Source organism: Primulina eburnea, chromosome 11 (assembly GCF_022965805.1).
Source record: "Primulina eburnea isolate SZY01 chromosome 11, ASM2296580v1, whole genome shotgun sequence".
Lineage (NCBI taxonomy): Eukaryota > Viridiplantae > Streptophyta > Magnoliopsida > Lamiales > Gesneriaceae > Primulina > Primulina eburnea.
In genome coordinates, this window is record NC_133111.1 from 7,756,304 (window position 1) to 7,776,671 (window position 20,368).

At 37.8% G+C, this 20,368-nt stretch overlaps 1 protein-coding gene across 2 annotated transcripts in view; it reads right to left on the bottom strand.

The window, feature by feature from the left end:
• LOC140804893 (uncharacterized) overlaps positions 1-20,368 on the bottom strand; it is a 29,364-nt gene extending 8,996 nt beyond the window's left edge. The window contains exons 1-14 of one of the 2 annotated variants that reach the window (XM_073161050.1): positions 20,180-20,368; positions 19,988-20,051; positions 19,535-19,643; positions 19,198-19,260; positions 18,965-19,065; positions 17,469-17,535; positions 17,295-17,366; positions 16,497-16,658; positions 15,353-15,426; positions 15,169-15,263; positions 14,567-14,674; positions 7,995-8,092; positions 7,415-7,552; positions 6,963-7,010 (exon numbers count right to left, since the gene is read on the bottom strand). In XM_073161050.1, the coding sequence (XP_073017151.1) occupies positions 6,963-7,010; positions 7,415-7,552; positions 7,995-8,092; positions 14,567-14,674; positions 15,169-15,263; positions 15,353-15,426; positions 16,497-16,658; positions 17,295-17,366; positions 17,469-17,535; positions 18,965-19,065; positions 19,198-19,260; positions 19,535-19,643; positions 19,988-20,051; positions 20,180-20,249 (1,269 nt within the window). In that variant the 5' untranslated portion in view covers positions 20,250-20,368. Of the gene's footprint in view, positions 1-6,962; positions 7,011-7,414; positions 7,553-7,994; positions 8,093-14,566; positions 14,675-15,168; positions 15,267-15,352; positions 15,427-16,496; positions 16,659-17,294; positions 17,367-17,468; positions 17,536-18,964; positions 19,066-19,197; positions 19,261-19,534; positions 19,644-19,987; positions 20,052-20,179 lie in introns of both variants that reach the window. The other variant, XM_073161049.1, reaches the window with a different exon arrangement.

Below are 20,368 nucleotides of genomic sequence, written 5' to 3' on the forward strand. Positions count from 1 at the left end.
TTCCAGTCCACCTTATCATAAGCCTTTTCCATGTCAATTTTCAGCACCCATCCCTTTTTTTTCTTCATGCGATACTCTTCCACAATCTCATTCGCAATGAGGCAACAATCCAATATCTGTCTACCCTTGATAAATGCACACTTGTTCTCCGCAATTGTGTTACCCAAAGCCTTTTGCAATCTGTTAACCAACACCTTTGCCAAAATCTTATACAAACTCGTAACCAAGCTAATTGGTCGAAAGTCGGTTATCTTTTGCGCGTCATTTTTCTTTGGGATGAGGCAGATGTAGGTTTCGTTTGTAATTCCATTGACGATCCCATCCTAATAAAATTCAGCGAACACCTTTAACAAATCCCCTCGCAATGTATCCCAGTTCTTTTGAAAGAATGCCAAAGTGAACCCATCCGGCCCTGGCGCTTTTGTCCCATCGCAATCAAACACAGCCTTTTTAATCTCTTCCTCCTCAAAATTATTTTCCAAGTCCTCTGCATCTTCTCTCTTGATCGGAGCCCAATCCAACCCATTAAACTCCCTCTCCGTCTCAGCCGAACCCCCCCTTCTCCCACTGCCTTCGTAAACAAGTTCTTGTAGAAATTGATAATTTCGTGCTCAATTTCTTTCTCCTCGGTAACCACTCTTCCATCGTCCAATTCCACTCTTTCAATCAATGCTCTATTTCTCCTGTTATTCAACAGTGCGTGGAAGAACTTTGTATTTTGATCCCCCTTTTGTAACCATTTGATTTTTGCTTTTTGGCTTTGGATTTGAAATTTTGCAAAGGATATTTTTTCCAGTTCGCACCTTACAGCCCTTCTCTCTTCATTCATCAATTTTGACCATTGCCCAACAGCCTCAATCTCATCCAACTGCCTAAGCTTATTGTTCAGCTAGTAGAAGCTGACACGGACATCACCAAACACTTCTTTGTTCCATTCCGATACATCATTTTTGATACTTTTCAACTTATGCATAAATTTGTATCCTTCCCACCCCTGGACAGCCCCTTTGTTCCACCATGTCCGCACTAGGTCTTTGAATGTGTGGTGTGACAACCAAACATTTTCGAATCTGAAGGGAGCTGGACCCCATCTCAACTTGGATGTATCAAGCAAAACAGGGCCGTGGTCAGATGTAATTCTTGGAAGCACAGTTTGTCTGAAAGAAGGAAATAAGATTCTCCATCCCGTCGAAAACAAGAATCTGTCCAACCGACAGCAAATTGGCACCAATCTAAAATTGGACCAAGTGAATTTAGCATTCAAAAGTGGTGGGTCAAAGAGCTCCAATTCCTCTATTAAAGCATCGAAACAGGACATGCTAATAGTTAAGGATTGGCTGTTTATTTTTTCTCCCAAATTCCGCACAACATTGAAGTCACCTCCAAGACACCAAGCCTCCCCACAGATTACCTTCAACACCGCTAATTCGTCCCAAAATAAATCTCTCAATCTCGGTTTCACGGGCCCGTAAATGGCTGAGAACCACCAATTTTTGTTGTCATTCCCGACAATCTCAATGGAAACCGTGAATTCCCCAATCAGATTATTATTAACTTGCACCACTCGGGGGTCCCACATGACCAGTATTCCCCCAGACCTACCAACCGATGGTAAAAAAACCCAATCAACAAATCTTGATTTCCACACACTTGCCACAAAATTTTTCTCTACTTTTTCACGTTTTGTTTCCAAGAAGACCACAATGTCTGGTTTTTCGTTTTGAATTATTGTCCGGACCAAATTTCTTTTCCTCGCCGCCCCACCACCTCTTATATTCCATGCACAAATCTTCATGTAAACTGATTGGGACCCCTCGAAGTGGAACCTCGGTCATATCTGATTCCACACTGTAATCTGTACATCTCCCTCTTCAAGGGAGTTTTTATTCCCTTAGCCTTATCCGCATTTCTGTCATTTATGCCCATCCCTGTCATTTTCTTTTCATAAATTTCCTTAACCTCCCCCACTTTTCTTGGTGGTATATCTCTCTCATTACAAGACTTTTCATCAACTATACTTAACCCTCCTCCAAAAAAACCACTAGACATACCCAAGACAATGAAAGAGGACGGTAAAATCGAAGTTAACGAGAAAGAATGGTTTAAAAAGGGTGAATGAAATCCGTTAAGTAACTGTCCCGCAGAAGGTTTTAGATTTTCTCGAAGTTCGGCGTTTGTATTGTCCTTTGTATTCGTTACTGGCGAGAACAACCCATTCAAAGGTGGGACTTCATCTTCAACCTTATCAGAAATTTCAGAACCAATATAGCCAACACTTTCTGAATCAGCTGAATCACTTTTCACTTCTCTCATTTCATCTTGTGAATCTTCAATCTCGACCTCATCTTAGTCTTGCTTCTCGATCTCTCCTTCGTTGATGTGCAACCTTCTGTCATGAATGTTGTAATCCCTTTTTTCCCGTATAGGTTGATCCTCTTCTCCCAAAAAGTTATCAGTTTTACATCTTCGGTAGTATGTTTTCCAAAGATGTTTCGTTGTGGTGTTGACTCTGTCACTTCCCGCCTGATTATCTTGAACCTCATTCTGCTTGCTATTCATGGATCCAACTGTTGAACTTGTGAAATCTGATGGATGCTTAGGATTGATGTTCCTCAAAATCTTCAGCACCTTTGCGTCAGTCGACTTTTTCGATGATCAGTCTTCCTGTCAGAATTTTTTGGTATTTCTCTTGATTCTACTGGGCCCTGACTCTCTTCCAATCTACCCTCCCCACTTTGTGATCCGCAAAAGTCTTTTGATCCTGCCGAATGTTGAACTTGGACGGGTAGATCCCCCTGTACTGATTTTCCTTTCTTGTGGCTGTTTAAGGCTTCCTCATCTTGTTTCCCCAGCCCGCCAATATCTTCTTTCCATTCACAACTGCTTGAGCATAGATTTGCTTTGCATATTTTTCGTAACCCTGAGAATCGAATGTTTCTACTCTGATTCTGATCTCTATAGCTCTCCCTTCCAGTGAAATGCTCATATTTGTTTTAAGAAAGCCTCCTTCAGTTCCCTTAACCTTTCTTTAAATTGATATAGAAGGAAAAATCTTCCTGATTTGAGGGCCACCAAAGAGCTTTGTTAGCTTGAAAAGGAAATAGTTCTATCTTTCTGTTCGTTGCGTTCCCAAGAACTCCTTCAATTAGCTCCCATGAAAATGTTACACTGCCTCTGGTAATGATTATGGATTCACTCCATTTCCTGTTTATCCGCAGCTTGTTACTCTCGTCCGTCGATGACATAAGCCCTCCTTTGCTTCTCCTTTCCCCGAATCCTTTATGCTGAGGAATTTCTCTAAATCTGTATTGAAATCTTCCGTGAGATGGCAACTGATGTGAAGATTCCCTCTGATAACTCCCCGATATCAGCTTGTCCACTGCCTCGGATATCTTAGTCACCCAATTGCGTTGACTCCGCTAGGCACGATAGTAATCTGCTTTTTACCCTGTTTATTGAATTTAGACAGTTCTAGATATCTTCCTCGCTTGTTTTCGAAGCTCTGCATTGTGAACACTGAATTAATGCCTCTGTAAAGTCGAAAAGTCGATCTTGATTGGGGTGAATGAATGTAATCTCTGATCGTCAGGTTAATCCAATGTGCCTCCTCGCGGTTGAAATCCAACATATAACATGATGTCCTTGTTTTTTCCGACCACCATATCGACCTGCCGTTGGTACCCAATCTCAAGGTGAACGTTTTAAATTCAATCCTAACCGTCTCGTCCCTAACAGCTAACCCAGGTTTGTACAATCCACCCCGATAATCTGTGTTTCTAAATGCGTACATGACGGTAGCACTGGTGACGTACTGAAGAGAACTGAAGAAAGGTTAAGAGGCTAAAATGCACTCGGAAAGTAGCGGAAAAAGGAGAGAATGGAAGGGGAAAAGGAAAAAATATAGATGGTCGGCGATCGGCGACGAGGAATGAGGAAACGAAATGGTCAGCAGAGCTCGGAATATGAAGATGGTGAAGGAAGGTTGAGCCGAGAAGACGAAGAAGGAAAAAGGGGGGAGAACATTTCGAAAAATTCTCTCACTAGGGTTTTTTCTCACTGAGACACAGCTGTGAAAGTTAGATTCATAGAAATTTAATCCTTTCCCTGATGTACATGCAAGTTAACAAATTTCACATTGGTAAACGCTTGAACTTTTATTAATGAATAGATGAAAAAACAACTTTCCTATATAATCAAAGTTAGGATGACCAAGGCGAAGAAGCCATAACATAACTTGGCTTTCAATAGACGCTAAATTAGAAAAAGACACAAAATTTGGGAAACAATTAACTGAATTTGATGTAGGACCAAGGCCCGGTGAGTGAACTTGTCTACTGAAGAGATTATTTCCTTTGAGCAAATACATGCCATCTTGCATCTCAGCACTGCCAATCACCTTCCTTGAATCCACTTCCTGAAAATCACAAAGATGGGAATAGATCTTAGTCACACATTTAAGATCCCGGTTAGTCGACCGATAGAAATCAAATTACAATTCAATTTTGGAACATAAAGAACAGAAGAAAGTTGAAGGTCCTTTTGTCAACTGAATTGATCCTATTCCTGTCACAGGTGATAAAGAGTCCTCAGCTATTCGAACTCCAGAATTATTCGTGCACGGCTAATAATTTTTTAGGAGGCTGGAGTCTCCAGTCATGTGATCTGAGGCCCCTGAGTCGATTATCCATGGCTGTACGGATTTATTTTTGACAATATGAGCGTAGGACATGATACCTTGGTGTGCAAGAAGCATCGTGTGTGACTCGGCAGGTGCGTGGAATGGTTGTCCAGAGCTCGATGTTTGATTTAGCATTTTCTGCAATGCCTCTATTTGCTCTCTGGTGAAAGGACTACCCTCGGTACTAATCTCTGTGATAGTGGCATTATTTGCATGGATTTCTCTCTCAACTCGAGTGTTGGATGGCTTCCAATCTACTGGTTTGCCGTGTAATTTCTACCAAGTAGCCTTGACATGACCCAGTTTCTTACAATGGTCACACCAGGGCCGTTCCTTGCCAGACCTATTGGGCTGAGAGGAATTGTGGGTGAATAAAGCCGAGCCTTCCACTCCAAGTTTACTTTCTGTTAACATCAACCTTTTTCCTACTTTCCTCTCTCCTAACTTCTGCAGAGGCCTCTCTAAGGTTAGGAAAGGGCTTGATTACCATGGCTCTCCCCCTGACTTCATCTAGGTTTCTATTTAGGTCAAAGAGAAATCGAACTGTCCTTTTCTGCTCAACAATCTTCTTATATAATGCAGAATCATCAACACACTTCCAAGAATATACTTCGTATAGGTCTAGTTGCAGCCAGTAGCGTGTGAGAGTGTTATAGTATTGAGTAACGCTCATATCCCCTTGTTTAAGATCATATAGTCTCGTCTCAACCCCAAGTAGTTCAGAGGTATTTTATGTGCCCGAGTATGTTTCAAGTGCCGCTTCCCATGTCCCTGGGTGTCTTGTGAAGTAGGAAACTGTCTCCAACTTAGTAGTCATGGAATTTATCAAGCCAAGATATAACAAGGCGACCATCAATCTTCCAAGATCAGTGTTTGGGATCCGTAGTTTGCGGAGCCGCAGTTTTACCCATGAGATGTCCATCTTTCCCTCTACCGCAAATATACATGAACACAAATTGTGACCAATGAAGATAATTCTGGCCATAGAGTTTGCTGTTTGTAACAATATTAGAGGAGAAGTCGGGGATGGAGGAGATTGGGGAATTGACTTCGGAAAAAGTGACTTCCGAGGAAGATGTATTTGATGTCATGCCATAGTCGGTGCCGTATTTAGTCATGAGTATGGCTGGACGAATAAGGATGAAGCAGGGATGAGGACTGCCAGATGAATAAGAGTGAAAAGAGGCGGCTGGGGAGGGCTCTGCCGGACGAATAAGAGAGAAAAGAGGTGGCTAGGGTACCAGATCGGCTCTGATACCATTAAGCAATACAGCCTGTTTTTCTTATTCCTCAACCAATAATAATATACCGTCCAAATATATAGTTGATGTGATCCCATCAACTAAGGAAACAGAATAATAAACTCAAGAAACATAATAACAAACTAAGGAAACAGAATATCCTAAATCAAATTTAAATATAATCAAATCTAAATAATAAATAATATTCTTCTACAATAACTAGACCATATATAACATAAAGGCTGCAGACAAACCAGAAATCAACTGATTGTGAAGGGATGTCGTTTCATTTATGTCCTCTAAAGTACAAAAATAAGAAAAATATGCAACACATGTTCAACAAATTCAAGGTTGTTTCTTGTTTTTCATAAAATAAAGAAACAAAGAATGGTAATACCAAACAATCGGTCATGATCAGGCTCAAAAAAGGGAGAGATAATTATTTTTTGGGAAAAAAAATATAAAGGCAACAGGTTCACAACAGACACAAGATAAAGAGACTAAAAATCTGGTTTTAGCTTCTACTGTTCCATAGCCAATATATTATTTATGTCCTTTAAAGTACAGAAACAAGAAAAATATGCAACACATATGTTCAACAAATTCAAGATGGTTTCTTGTTTTTCTTAACATAAAGAACAAAGAATGGTAATACCAAACAATCGGTCATGATCGGGCTCAAGAAAGAGGAAGATAATTATTTTTTGGGGAAAAAAATGAAGGCACCAGGTTCTCAACACACAAGATAAAGAGACTAAAAGTCTGGTTTCAGCTTCTACTATTTCATAGCCAATAGTATTAAGCACAAGGAGACTGACCATGGCAACATGGTGCCTGAGAAATGAGAGATGTGGAAAAGTTCATTATTAAAGCAAACGAAGTTTTTGAAAACGGAGTTTATCCTTTAATAAACTTCATGCTTACTTCATTAACTAGGATAATTTTAGAATTAGACATATTGAATCACTGGAAATTAAATAGAGTTTCAACTCTGATGCTCTTTAAAGAATAGAAGTTTGATAGTCATGCAAATGCTTTCTCACCGCCGTACGAATTTCAGAATCCTGTTGAAGAATTGATAGGAGTAGTCCCTGCAACATATATCACCATCATATCAAGTACAGGATGCAGAAAAGAGAACATTCAGGATAACCAAGAAAGCATTCAAAATAAACTTCAAGATGCGTCGTTAGCAGAGTAAATAACCAAGTTCATTCAAAGTAGTACAAATGTAGCTTAAAGAATAAGTTCATCACCGATTCGGTGGCTATGGAGTACAAACAATGATATTGGAGTATACTGAGGGATTCATATATTTTATTTCATTATTTGTTCTCTCCTGCGTATCAATATATATTTTCTGATCCCACCAAATAACTACAACACAGTAAACAAATAATATAAAAGCCAAACCTATCACAGTGAAGCAATAACAAAGGGAAAGTTAAATGGTGTGAATTAACAATCAAAAGGAGGTCAAGAAGAATCAACTTACTGACGGAGTCAGTTTAGCTGTGTTGGATGCTTTTTCATAAATTAAGAGCTTAAGATTTTCCTCTGCAGTGTTATTTAGCACAATATTGCTTCCCACGCGTGTTTCACCAGCAATGTTTCCAAGAGCATGCAAGGCAGCCTGTGCCCATAAAAGAACCAGTCTCGGTCATAAAAGGTGATACTGTGAATTGATATACCAACATAAAACATTTCTATTCTTATACGGTCCTACACACTCCCGTAAAAAGATCACAAAATATAAAAGATACACATCTACATCTACGATGCTTGAACCTTCCAATAATTTTATTTATGTGTTATTTGTACTTCCCACTTCCAGAAAGGGGCAAAAGTTTGCCAGAAATGGTGAACAAGTCCCAGAAAGCTTCTATAAAATCCTTTATTCTAGATTTTGTTGTGATGAATGATAGGAGTGGGTCCTCATGTGCATGTGTACCCATTTCAAACAAACAATCAGGGGAGAGAGGTATTGCAAACTGGTGTTAACAAAACAAGTACTAAGTTCGCTTACTGATATTTTTACCAAAAAAACCATGAAGCAGTGGGGCAAGTCTGCTCACCAACTGTTTACCATGATGCTGACGGTCAAAAGCAGCATCTACAACATGTCTGGCAGCAGGAGGTGAAGTTATCAGAAGTAATGTTGCTCCATTAAATGCTGCATCATGATTACGTGTATAATGAGATAGTTATCATATATTCCAGGAAGGGCTTAAAGTCAATACAAGCAAAGAAAATTATTTTCTCTTTAATCTATTTACTTATTGTTGGAGATTAATATATACTAAATATATTATGATTATGTTTGATTGTATTATTCCTTTGTTGGCTTAGTCAGTATCGGAAAGAATATTAGAAGGATTTGCGCATATCAATTAGGGATTTCTCAATAAAGAGTTTTCCTTAATTAGTCAGTCTAGTGTATGGCAGAATGTGTATATATTAAGCAAGAAAAATTATTTCCACTCTTGTTTCAAGGTATCAGAGACACGAATACCCGTGCCGCGTTCTTCTTCATTTTCTTGTAAAACAGCCAACAAAAATGGGCTCCAAGGAATCTTCTACTGTCGCAAACCAAGTCCCTCAAGCACCTAAATCAAAATCCACCCCAACACCTTCATTTAACAGCCGCTCTCGGCAAATCACGCAGCACAAATGAAATGGACTGAATTGTCGAGAATGGTTTCAGTCCGTTATTCTTGTCATCAAAGGGAGAGGTGAATCGGGTACTTGACAGGAGCAATACAGCCCCTACGACAACAGCGGCTGATTATAGTACTTGGGAGGCAGAAAAATTGATCATCATGGCTTCGCTCATAAATTCTATGGAGCCAGGTATTGGACGGACATATTTATTCTACAGGACAGCAACGGAAGATTTGGGATGCAGTCCAAGAAATTTATTCCGATCTAGAAAAGACATATCAATCCATTGAGATTTGGTCAAAAATTCGCAACACCAAACAAGGAAGACTTAAAGGAAATGTGGCAGTAAATAGATCTCTTTTACGAGATTGGATGGGCATGCCCTACTGATGCAGAAAAATAGAAAAATATGCTTGAAACAGAGCGCACACTTGATTTTTTGAATGAGCTGAATCCGGAGTTGGATGAAGTGCGTGGTGGAAGGCTGCTCGGTGTGAAGCCATTCCCTACTTTTCGTGAATCCTTTGCTGAAGTAAGACGGGAAGAAAGCAGGAAGCGAGGGATGATGAATCATTCCAGCCAATATCCACATCCCTTGGAAACACAAGGCTATGCTCCCGTAACAAATAAACCAGACAAAGGACGAGGATTTCGGCAAACTGACAAGATTCAGTGTGATTATTGTAACAAACCAAATCACACTCATGAAACCTATTTGGGACATACACTGCAAATCCCCTGATTTGAAACCTAGGAAACAACACTGACAACCAAGATCGGCCCATGTGGCTGAATCAAATTCAAGCACTACTGCTAGTTTGAAGAATGCTACGGCAATTTCCCAGCGAAAGTAAGATTTCCGCAGAAGATGATGGTCAGAGCTCTAAGAATCACACAGCAGCCATGGCACAAACAGGTACAGTAAGTCACACTTTTCTGTCAACATCACAGCAACCCTATTGTTCGATTGTCGATACAGGGGCATCGGACAATATGATTGGGTCTATGGTGGTATTTGAAAATTACACCAAATGCAAGACAAGATCAACGTGTGCGTCGCAGATTGAAAAAAAACAAATGTCACGGGACAGGGCACGGTTTTCCTACCAAATATGATACTGAAATCAATCTTTTTGCGCCTAAATTGCCGTATAATATTGCTGCCAGTTAGTAGGTTAACAGAAGACATGAACGGTGTTGTGACATGTTTCCCCTTTCATTGCAAATTTCTGGATCATTCTTTGGGGAAGATGATTGGGCATTGCTGAAGAAAGATGGTATGTACTACCTTTCGAGAGTCAAGGGTCTCAATTGCGTCAAATTCTGAAATTTTGTTACGGCATCAACGTTTAGGAAATCCAAGTTTTTCTTATATGCAGATTTTGTATCCAAATATTTTTATCAAAAAAGAAAAACTTCTGTTTCACTGTGAACGTTGTGTCCTTGCCAAACAATCTAGAGTAAATTACCCACCTCATATATACAAACCCTCTAGACCTTTCCAGTTGGATCATAATGACATTTGGGGTCCGTCTCGAACATTCAATTTGAATAAAACTCAGTGTTTATCACTTTCATTGATGACCATACCAGGGTTTGTTAGGTGAATTTGACGAAAGATAAATATGAGGCATTTTATTAGTTTAAACAATTCCACAAATTTGTCCTCAATGTGTTTTCAGTCCACAATCCAAATTCTTCGAACAGATAACAGTCGGGAATATTTTTCAAATGAATTATGTCAATATTTAGGGGATCATGGGATACATCATCAAAGTTCTTGTGTCGACATACCTAAGAAAAATGGGACTGTTGAGAGAAAAAATCGTCATTTGTTGGAAGTAGCTTGATCAATGATGTTCACGAGCTCTGTTCCTAATTCCTATTGGCGAGCTCTGTTCCTAATTCCTATTGGCGAGCTCTGTTCCTAATTCCTATTGGCGGAAAGCTATTCTTACATCAACCTATTTGATTAATCATCTACCTTCAAAAACACTTCAATTCAGACCTTCCTTGAATGTTCTTGTTGATTACTTCCCAAATGTCAACCTATTTAATTTGTTGTCCCCAAAAAACGTCTTTGGTTGCACATTGTGTGTCCTTAATAAACAACCACATAGAAGCAAACTCGACCCTAGAGCATTTAAATGGGTCTTTGTTGAATTCGCTCTAACCCGAATGGGATACAAATTTTATTCTCCCCTTCTCAAGAAATGCCTTGTCTCGTGCGATGTGACCTTTTTCGAAAATATGATGTTCTATCATCACATCCATATCCAGGGGAGAATATTGATGAAGACAATCATTGGGATCCCACTGTGTCACTTCCTACATCACATGATCTATCTCCTCCCAAGCCACAAGATGTTTTAGATGTCTCCTTTCTACCCAAGAATTCTACCTTGTCAAACCAGAAAATGATCATGTCTCTACACCATCCACACACACTCGCATACAAGCCTCGTCCCTACTCTTATTCCCGTTCAAAGTACCTAAAGTCCACATCACAATCCAAGGGGGTCTTATGGAACCTCTTCACACCTATTGTCGAAGGCCAGAAGCTTCTCGGCAAGATCAATCATTACCAAGGATCAGATCCTGATGTTAAAAATGACTTGGAGCTACCAATTGCAATACGGAAAAGGGGTAATACTTAAGAGTGTGTATAAACATCCTACATCAAATTTTCTAACAACAAAAAGTTTTCTCCTGCTTTTAAAGCCATTACAACAAAAATCGATGGCATTAAAATTCCATGAGATAACATGAGGCTCTTAAGGAACCAAAGTGGAAGGATGCTGTGTAGGAAGAAATGTGGGCCCTGTTTGAAATGGAACATGGGGGTGGTTGACTTACCAAAGGATAAGAAAGTGGCAGGAAGCAAATGGGTCTTCATAGTGGAGTACACGGCAGATGGAGAAGTAGAAAGGTATAAGGCTCGTTTAGTGGCTCAAGGTTTCACAGACATATGGGATATATTTTTTTTATAGGAAACATTATTTTATTAATGATATAATAATTAGGATTACATCAGTGGACTGGACTAGCAGTTCACTGTCCTAAATCAAAACACTAAAGCAATAGTAAATCAGTGATAAACATAATCCCACTGTCTTATCAAATCGAAGACAGAAACATTGTCGAATTCTCTGTGATTTCCAATCCAAAGGGCCACGCTAATCTTTATCTTCTCCCAGCATTTTTCAACATTTGTCTCTTTTCCTTCGAAGATTCTCTTGTTTCTTTCCAACCAAATTGTCCAGCATAGGCAATGAACCACGACTCTCCAAAATATTCCCCCTCTTTTACCGGTTGGTTGTCCCAAATCCATGCTGTACAATTGTTTTGTTGATTTTGGTATCACCCAAACCAACCTCATTTCTTGCAGCGCTCTAATCCACAGCTTAGACGTGAACGGACAGTGTATGAGTAAATGTTCCTGGGTCTCAAGATCACTTCTGCATAGAACACACCAATTCGGTGACAATGCAATCCCAGAGCATCTTTTTTGAATCATCTCCGAGGTTGGCAGCTTACCCAGAGTGGCTGACCAAGAAAAGAACTGAATTTTGGTAGGAACCGGTGTTTTCCATATAGCATCGAAAAGATTGAATTTTGGGTTTATGTTATTTGAGAAGAATGACTCGTAGAAAGAACTGACAGAGAAAATACCCGATGAGTCCCCGCTCCACTGTATGAAATCTTCCGCTCCCTCAACTAAACTAGCCGATTCTAAGACTTCTAATAGCCCTGACAACTCTTCAATCTCCACGTCTCTCACCCCCCGTTTGAAATGAAAATCCCAAGAAAGATTGCGATTTAAATTATCAAATGTTGCAAAATATGAAATGGGCAGATTGTGTAAAGAAGACAGCTGAAATAAAGCTGGGAAACAAACTTTGAAGGAACCTTCACCCACCCAATTATCTTCCCAGAATCTTACCTTGTCCCCTCCCCTCACCTTAACTAAAATTTTCAGTTTGAAAGCTGGGTGTATCCGGAAAATAAATTTCCAAGGACATCTGTACGTTACATTTCTCACCAAACCCGCATCCCACCCATTTTCTTGCAATCTGTACTTGCTAACAATGATTTTTTTCCATAAGGTCCCCTCTTCTTTGAAAAATCTCCACCACCATTTCCCAATCAAGGCTGCATTTTTGAGGCTGATATTGGCGATGCCCAGTCCACCTCTTTCCTTTGGCTTACAAACCTGATCCCATGCGGCCAAGTGAATATGTGTGTCTCCATCCGCTCCATCCCATAGGAAATTCCGCGATATCTTGTCCATCGACTCCTCCAACACTTTTTGGAACCTTGAATAACGACATGTAATATATCGGCACTGAATTCAAGACTGAAAGAATCAATGTTAATCTTCCACCTTTAGACAGAAATCCTTTCTTCCATGCAGCGAGTTTTCTGGACAATTTATTAAGTACCGACTGCCAGAACAATGCTTTCAATAGGTTACCTCCCAAAGGTACCCCCAAATATTGAATCGGTCATGACTCTTTGCCACATCCCAATTGTGTTGCCAACCTTTGAACTTCTGATTCTTCACGATTAATTCCTAACAACGTAGTCTTTTCCCAATTAATTTTCAAGCCCGACATTTTACAGAAAGATCTTACCACTTGTACCATGATTCTTATGTGTTCCTCGTTTTGTGCGAAAAAGAGTGTATCGTCCGCAAACTGTATGTGGGATATCTCAATCATTTCTCTTCCAACCTCGATTCCTTTTACCAGTTTCGATTCCTTAGCTTTTTCTATCAATCTTCCCAACACATCTACAACCAAGTTGAAAAGAAAAGGGGATAATGGATCTCCTTGTCGTAGTCCTTTGAAAGCTTTGATTTATTTATCTCTTACACAACCAGGCATTGCATATGCTGTGAGTGTGGTGAGGCAATACATACATTCACCTACTCTGAGACATCTCATTTTGAGATACTTAGAAGGAACTCCTGGAAGAGGATTGATGTTCCAAAAGAATGAAAAACGAAGTATTGAAGGATATGTCATTGCTGATTCGGCAGGAGGTGAAGATTGCAAATCGACTTTTGAATATTGCGCCAAGTTGTGGGGCAACTTGGTCAGATGTAAGAGTAAGAAACAGGCAGTTGTGGCAAAGAGCCAAGGAGTAGTGCCGAAGTAGAGTTCCGGACTACTGCTCGAATAGTATGTTAGGTTATATGGCTTGAGCAAGACTTGCAAATTCCTATTCACAAACCCACCAAGTTGCATAGTGACAACAAATATGTCATTAGCATTGTGAAAATCCAGTTCAACATGATCAAATGAAACATGTGAGGATTGATCGAAGTTTAATCAAGAACGAAATTGAGGAAGTAGGCATCAATTTATGCTACATCCCCACTCTTAAACAAGAAGCAGACATCCTCACAAAAGGTCTCGCTATACCAAGTCATGAAGGTCTAATTAGCAAGCTTGGAATGAAAAATATTTATTCCTAAACTTGAGGGGTAGTGTTGGAGATTACTGAAGATATACTAAATAAATTGTGATTATGTTTGACTGTATTATTACTTAGTTGGTTTAGTTAGTATAGGAAATAATATTAGCAGTATTTGTGCATATCAATTAGGGATTTCTTAATTACAGTTTTTCCTTAATTAGTTACTCTTGTATATGATAGAATGTACATATCTTGTATGAAGGTAGATGAATAATTAAGCGAGAAAATTTCTTTCTACTTTTGTTTCACTTGTTTAAATGGTTTAATAGAGCAAAACAAAAGTTTTTAGAGAAAGAAATGTATGGATATCACTCGATCAATATAGAGATGATAAAGCACATCAATGAAAGAGTAGTTAGTTTGGGGAAGCAAAACAGGTGCATACTTAGGAAAAATGCATAAAACATGGAATAAATATGACTAGATGACAAAGAAGAATGTGGAAAAGGTAAAAAGGTACAAGTTGTCGATTTTTACAACAGATATAATATAGATGCATACTCACATGATCCAATTTGACCCAATGCTTCAAGGGCACATTCACATGCATCTGAATCTTGGCTTTCCAGGAACTCAAACTTTCCATCAATAGCTGAAATAATACTTGTAAAACCTGTATTCAAGAGCGAACATTAGCAAGCATGAATTTCTCTTCATTTGTCCCAAATCATTTTCTGATGGATGCAATTGTTTGAAATGAAAATTACTAATATTCTATCTGTAAAACCCTACAGCATAAGACAGGAAAAACAGAATGTTGCAGCTAACACAATTGTTCAAGAGATAAAGTTCGCTATTGCACTTGACTCATGCCATCAAGTTTGTTTATGCTTGGAGGAGTAATAATAAACTACAGGAGCTTTTTTCCTCATGTTTTCCACATACAGTGCTTCAAAAAAAGCATGTTGGTACGGCAGAGATAGTGTTTAAATGACAATAACAATTTTAGCCTTCAAATGCTATAGCAAAGAACAACCATTGCAGGTTTCATTTTGAGCATGGAACATCAAACTGCTAAATGACACATATTGATAAAATATCAAACATGCCGATATACTACATAAATTTAGCTACTAAATAAAATAGAAAAAAGAACATTAAGCTTACTGGAGTCATCAATGAATTCAAAGGCATTTTCCTTGGACAAAAGCCTTCCTGCTATCACCATTGCCCGTGATCTTAAGATCATTTCTGCAGCTTCACTGCTAAGTAAAGATCAAAATTTAACTGAATAAGGCATGAAAAAACAGAAGAAACAAATACTAAAAGAGAATAGAAATTTTCCAAGAACCTGATAATAGAACATAGTAGTTGAAAGAGGCTGGTTCTTGACACAAACTCTGCACTATGCTGAACTTCCGCCAACTTCATTATCAAGAAAAGATAGCATTCATTAAGATTATAGTATTTATGCCTTCTACTAAACAATAAAGACCCATAAAAATATTTCTGCCTCAAATAGAGAGATTCAGAGAAATAGTATATGAAAGATTATGACTAAGGATAAGCAACCTCTGGATGACAACTTTCACCATCTTGTCCACGCCTTCACCCTTTTCGAGTTAAAAATGTTGCAACTTTAGCAGTCCAGGAATTTTCTCAATTAATAAATAAGAAATGAGCTAGCTTCCATACTTGAAATAAACAGGTCTAGTTCAACAAATTTTGAAAAGATATGATAACAATTCAGATAAAAGTATCAAGCCACAGCAAGCAGAAAACAAAATGTGGGTATTGTGCTAACAACTAGCAAATGCTCTCCAGTGAATGCTCAGCATTAACATATACATTCTGTTAAGACCATATTTTCTTGGCCATTTCTGTTATGGTACACTGCGGTTACTAAGGGATTATATTGTTATTATGATTAGATAGCCATTCAAGCTGGCTCAGTTACTTCATTTATATTCAAAATTATCAAACTTGAGCGGAACTTGAATATGTTCGAATATATTTTCAGGTCAAATTCGATCCCCAATTAATTTGTTTGATAGATCAGGAGCCGCTTGTGAACTTTAACAATTATTAACTTTTATAAATATTTTCAAAATGAACGAAAGAATAACCTCGGGCTAGTTTGAACTTCTGCTTGAGAGAGCTTGATAATTAAGTTCAAACCAAATGAACTGAGCTACAATTCAAATCCTTAGTCTAGCAAAATTGAGCCCAAAACAGTTCATTTTTCAAGCTTTCAGCCTATGCACCGGAAAAAAAATTTGAGCTTAATCTCGATGAAAGAATAACTAGCATTCAACTCAATTAGGTTCCTTTGCACTCCTAATTATGATCTTTTATAATTACACCCAAATGCATAACAAAGAGGAATTTGTGATGTCATGTTCAATATAAAACAGCAAACAAGATAAACATAGATGACTATTAGATTTCATGGTGAAGTAATGTGTGGTGCAAAATAAACAAGATTAAAAACAAACCTCAGATAGAAGTTCCAGCACACTCAAAATAACTAGACTATCATCAGTATTTCTCACTTCTGCCTCCAATAGATTTAGAAGATTTGACTTTGAGATTTCTGATGCCACGGAGCTTGAAATAGAGAAGAGACTCACTATCAAGGCTAAAAGCCGAACTCTTACCTTGACACATTTAAAAAAATTAGAAAGAATAAAAGAACTTGAATTAAACTAATGCCAGATTACCCATGAAAGTAATAAGCATAAGGTATAGTCAGGTTAACAACACTCTTTCAGATACGAAATGACAAATAACAAATTTTCACAAAACTAGTTGGTGTGCTTTAAATTGCAAATCCCATAACAACCAACCATTAACGACTAAAATTTGCTTGAATTTTTATTCAGCAAAAAATATTTGGCTATTTTGCACCAAAAATCAAATTCAATTAACAGAAACAGCAAATCAGACATGCACAAGCCACGACGAAGAAATCTTGCCCAAACTTGATTTACTTGGTCTCTAGTCGTTTATTCAAAAGTTCAATGAGTTGATACAAAGCAGATATCACTAAAAATTAGTAATCAATTTATTTAGAACCAGATTCTATAATTAAACTGATTGGATCAATTCACTTGAAAAAGTAGTAAGACTAAAAGCACAATTTTTCTCTTATTTGTCATGTGAATATACACACATGCACATACATATATACTAAATATGTACTAATGAAATTAAAAGTGACGCGATGAGCTACTTTTGGGAATACAAGTAACATTCAGTGCACAAATTACAAGTGATGTTTATCGAGAATTTACCAATGGTGAACACTTTTGAGCCAAATTTTCAAGATGTGTAGCTTCATTAGTACTTGTCGGAAAGACAATCCCCTTTAGAAAACATTATGCAATTATTAATCAGTAAAATGTCATTAAATTATTCAAGAGGAAAGTAGAAAAATCATTGATCATAATATCTCATCTGGCACATACAATTCCTTCAGGATAGCTGGCTAAAGTTTTGATTGCATTGGCTGAGGCAGCAGCCACTTGATCATCTCTATAAGAAAACAAGGAGTTTGATAAACAGTGTTTAATATTACGAAAAGAAAGTCTTGTAGAGCATATTCCAGATACACATAATTGCATAAACCACGCTTGACCAATATACAGCACAAACCGTATCGCAACTTGATATTTTTGTAGAAGCAAGATTGCTAACCACAACATTTAGTGCAGGGTACAAGATTTGGCACAGTAACACAAAATCAAGGACAGTTTTCCAATATATTGAGGTAATGGGTAAATTGATTTGGGTTCATATACGTACTATGGTGTTTTTGCATCCAATTGGCAATGCCATCACAAGCATATATATATTTTAAGTAATTAGTCATTATGCAATTTTCCTCTCCACGAGAAAAAGATAGGGGTTCCAGCGGTCAAAGCAATGTTGAGCACACATGTACTTCATTTTGTACCAAAACATTGAAGGAAGTAGGAGATTTAAAGGAGTTTGTCTGTAAGATGCATTGAATAGCAAAATTATACAATCAACCGCAGGCAAAATTGTGGACATTTATCAATCTTGGAATGGCATCAGAATAATGGGACAGTTAAGTGACAATAATTTCTTTAGGCCTTCTCATGTGTATAATTTCTTTAGGCCTTCTTACGTGTAAAATCATTGATTATGAAGAAAATATGGAAAAAATGTGATCAATCAAACATTTCCGCCGATTTTTTTGTAATTAGTAACTTAAATCAAGAAATATTTCTGTACATAGACGAGTCATAAAATCGTACAGAAGCCTAAAATCTAGACTGCCACCATGGTCACTGTGAGATTTGAAAGCTGTCTCAGTTTCTTAACCATCTAATTTAACTAAATTTTCAAAGAGCGGTGATGAGCAATGTTAGTTAATTTTTTTTAGATTGATAAATACTATTGATTGTGTAATTGATGTTAATATCACAAAGTTTTATTTATCGAGATTAACAAAACATGAAACTAATCTAGTAACAATAAATAGCTTGGCTTCACGCATATCACATTGAGTGTTCCTTTTAAGACAAGTGGAGTATATCTTAGACCACTTTGAACTTTTTCCTTTAGAAGTTCAAGAATATAGTCTAACAGAAAGAGTTCAGGTTAAGCTTTAAGCATGCGCCACATCAAACTTGACAAATGACCTATAATCATATAAGAATAATAGGTAGCAAAAAACCATGATCATCAGCAGAACAGCTTTCATGCAGAACAGCTAACAAACAAACATAAAAATCATGGATTCCGTTCCTAACAAACTTCGGGAAATTATACCAAGAAGTAACACTTTCTTTTCTCACAGAAGCACTTACTGGTTAGCATCCCATAAAAGAGATAAAATCTTGTTAAAAACACCGTGCAGACAGGTATTAATTTTAGCATAATACAATCCTTGTTTTGCAAGAACATATTAATGACAACAGTAAAAATGCAAGGTTACCCATCAACCAGGCAACTCAGCAGGAGTGGATAAACACCATACTGACGAATTAGTTGAACGGAAATTCTCCCATCAGAACTCTCTGATAATAAACAAGATACCTGAAACATTGATGGATGTGTTTTATTAGAATGATTGCATTTAATAATTCAAAATGGAAATGAGAGTAGGTGTACAAGATTTGCACGATTAGAATTTCCTATAACGTCTGAAAAACTAGACCAGACACATACCGTTACGCAGGCCAGATGTCTCACATTTTGAGAATCCGCTCCAAGACCAACTAAAACAATGGGCTGAATTATTAAAAAAATTATAAGAACTCAAATAGAAAGGAAACAAAGATGATATCCTAGGCAGACAGATTTTGACTGCTAGGTAAAAGTGGAATTGTAACTAAAATATCATAATAAAGAGAAAAATAATTCCTGTCTTATTCTGAAGATGAAGGCCACATAACAAACCTTACTCATAAGTCATGTGTACCCTTCACACTAGCAGTGATTGAAATTCTAATAATCCATGAAACATTACTTTGACAAATTGCATGCTTCAAGATTGCTAGCATACCATAAAATGAGGGATAAGAGATGCTCCATGTTTAGTTTTGAAAATCCTTTCCAAACAAGGGACCACAGCATTTTCCAGACCAGGATAATCCGCACTAGTTTGCAGAGCACTGTCAAAAAATTTCAGATTCAAATTAACAGACACAAAAGAGTTAAACTCGTGAACCAAATTCTATTACATGGAAACGCAATAAACATAAACAATTGGCTTATCTCAATATCTGACCACTAATCCCAAAGTGTAGAGCCCATAGAAAGTAAGCCAATGAACCAAACTAGTAAAGACACAAACTTATTGAACTATGAAAGCAAATTGCATCTGCGGCATTTGAACTTGGGATCTCATGCTTTGATACTATGTTACAACTTACAATACAGAATGCTCAATAGCAATTGCACCCAACAGTAGTTTTACATTTTTAGAATTACAGAATATATAAAAATTCAAAATTACCTAATAACGGCAGGGAGAGGGAAGCGAGCGAGAAATTCCTGAGCTGAACTGTCGGAGAGGGAACCTGAAAATTTTAATTGCATTAAATATGCATACAACCTGCGTGTGTACACAGAATACACACAAATCCTACACACACACACACACACACACACATATATATATAATATGCAGAGAGAGGTATGAGTTAACCAGGGCGGTTGGCGACGTCGAAAGCGGCTTCGAGCAGCAGAGCGGGATCAACGGAATATTCTTCTTCCATTACTTGTCGCCAAAGTCTACAGAGCCCAACGGTGGAGGAAGCAGACCAGTCTAGGCTATTGTTCCTGAAGCTTTTCGGAAATGACTCATTATTACTTTTTATTGGTTAATATTAATATT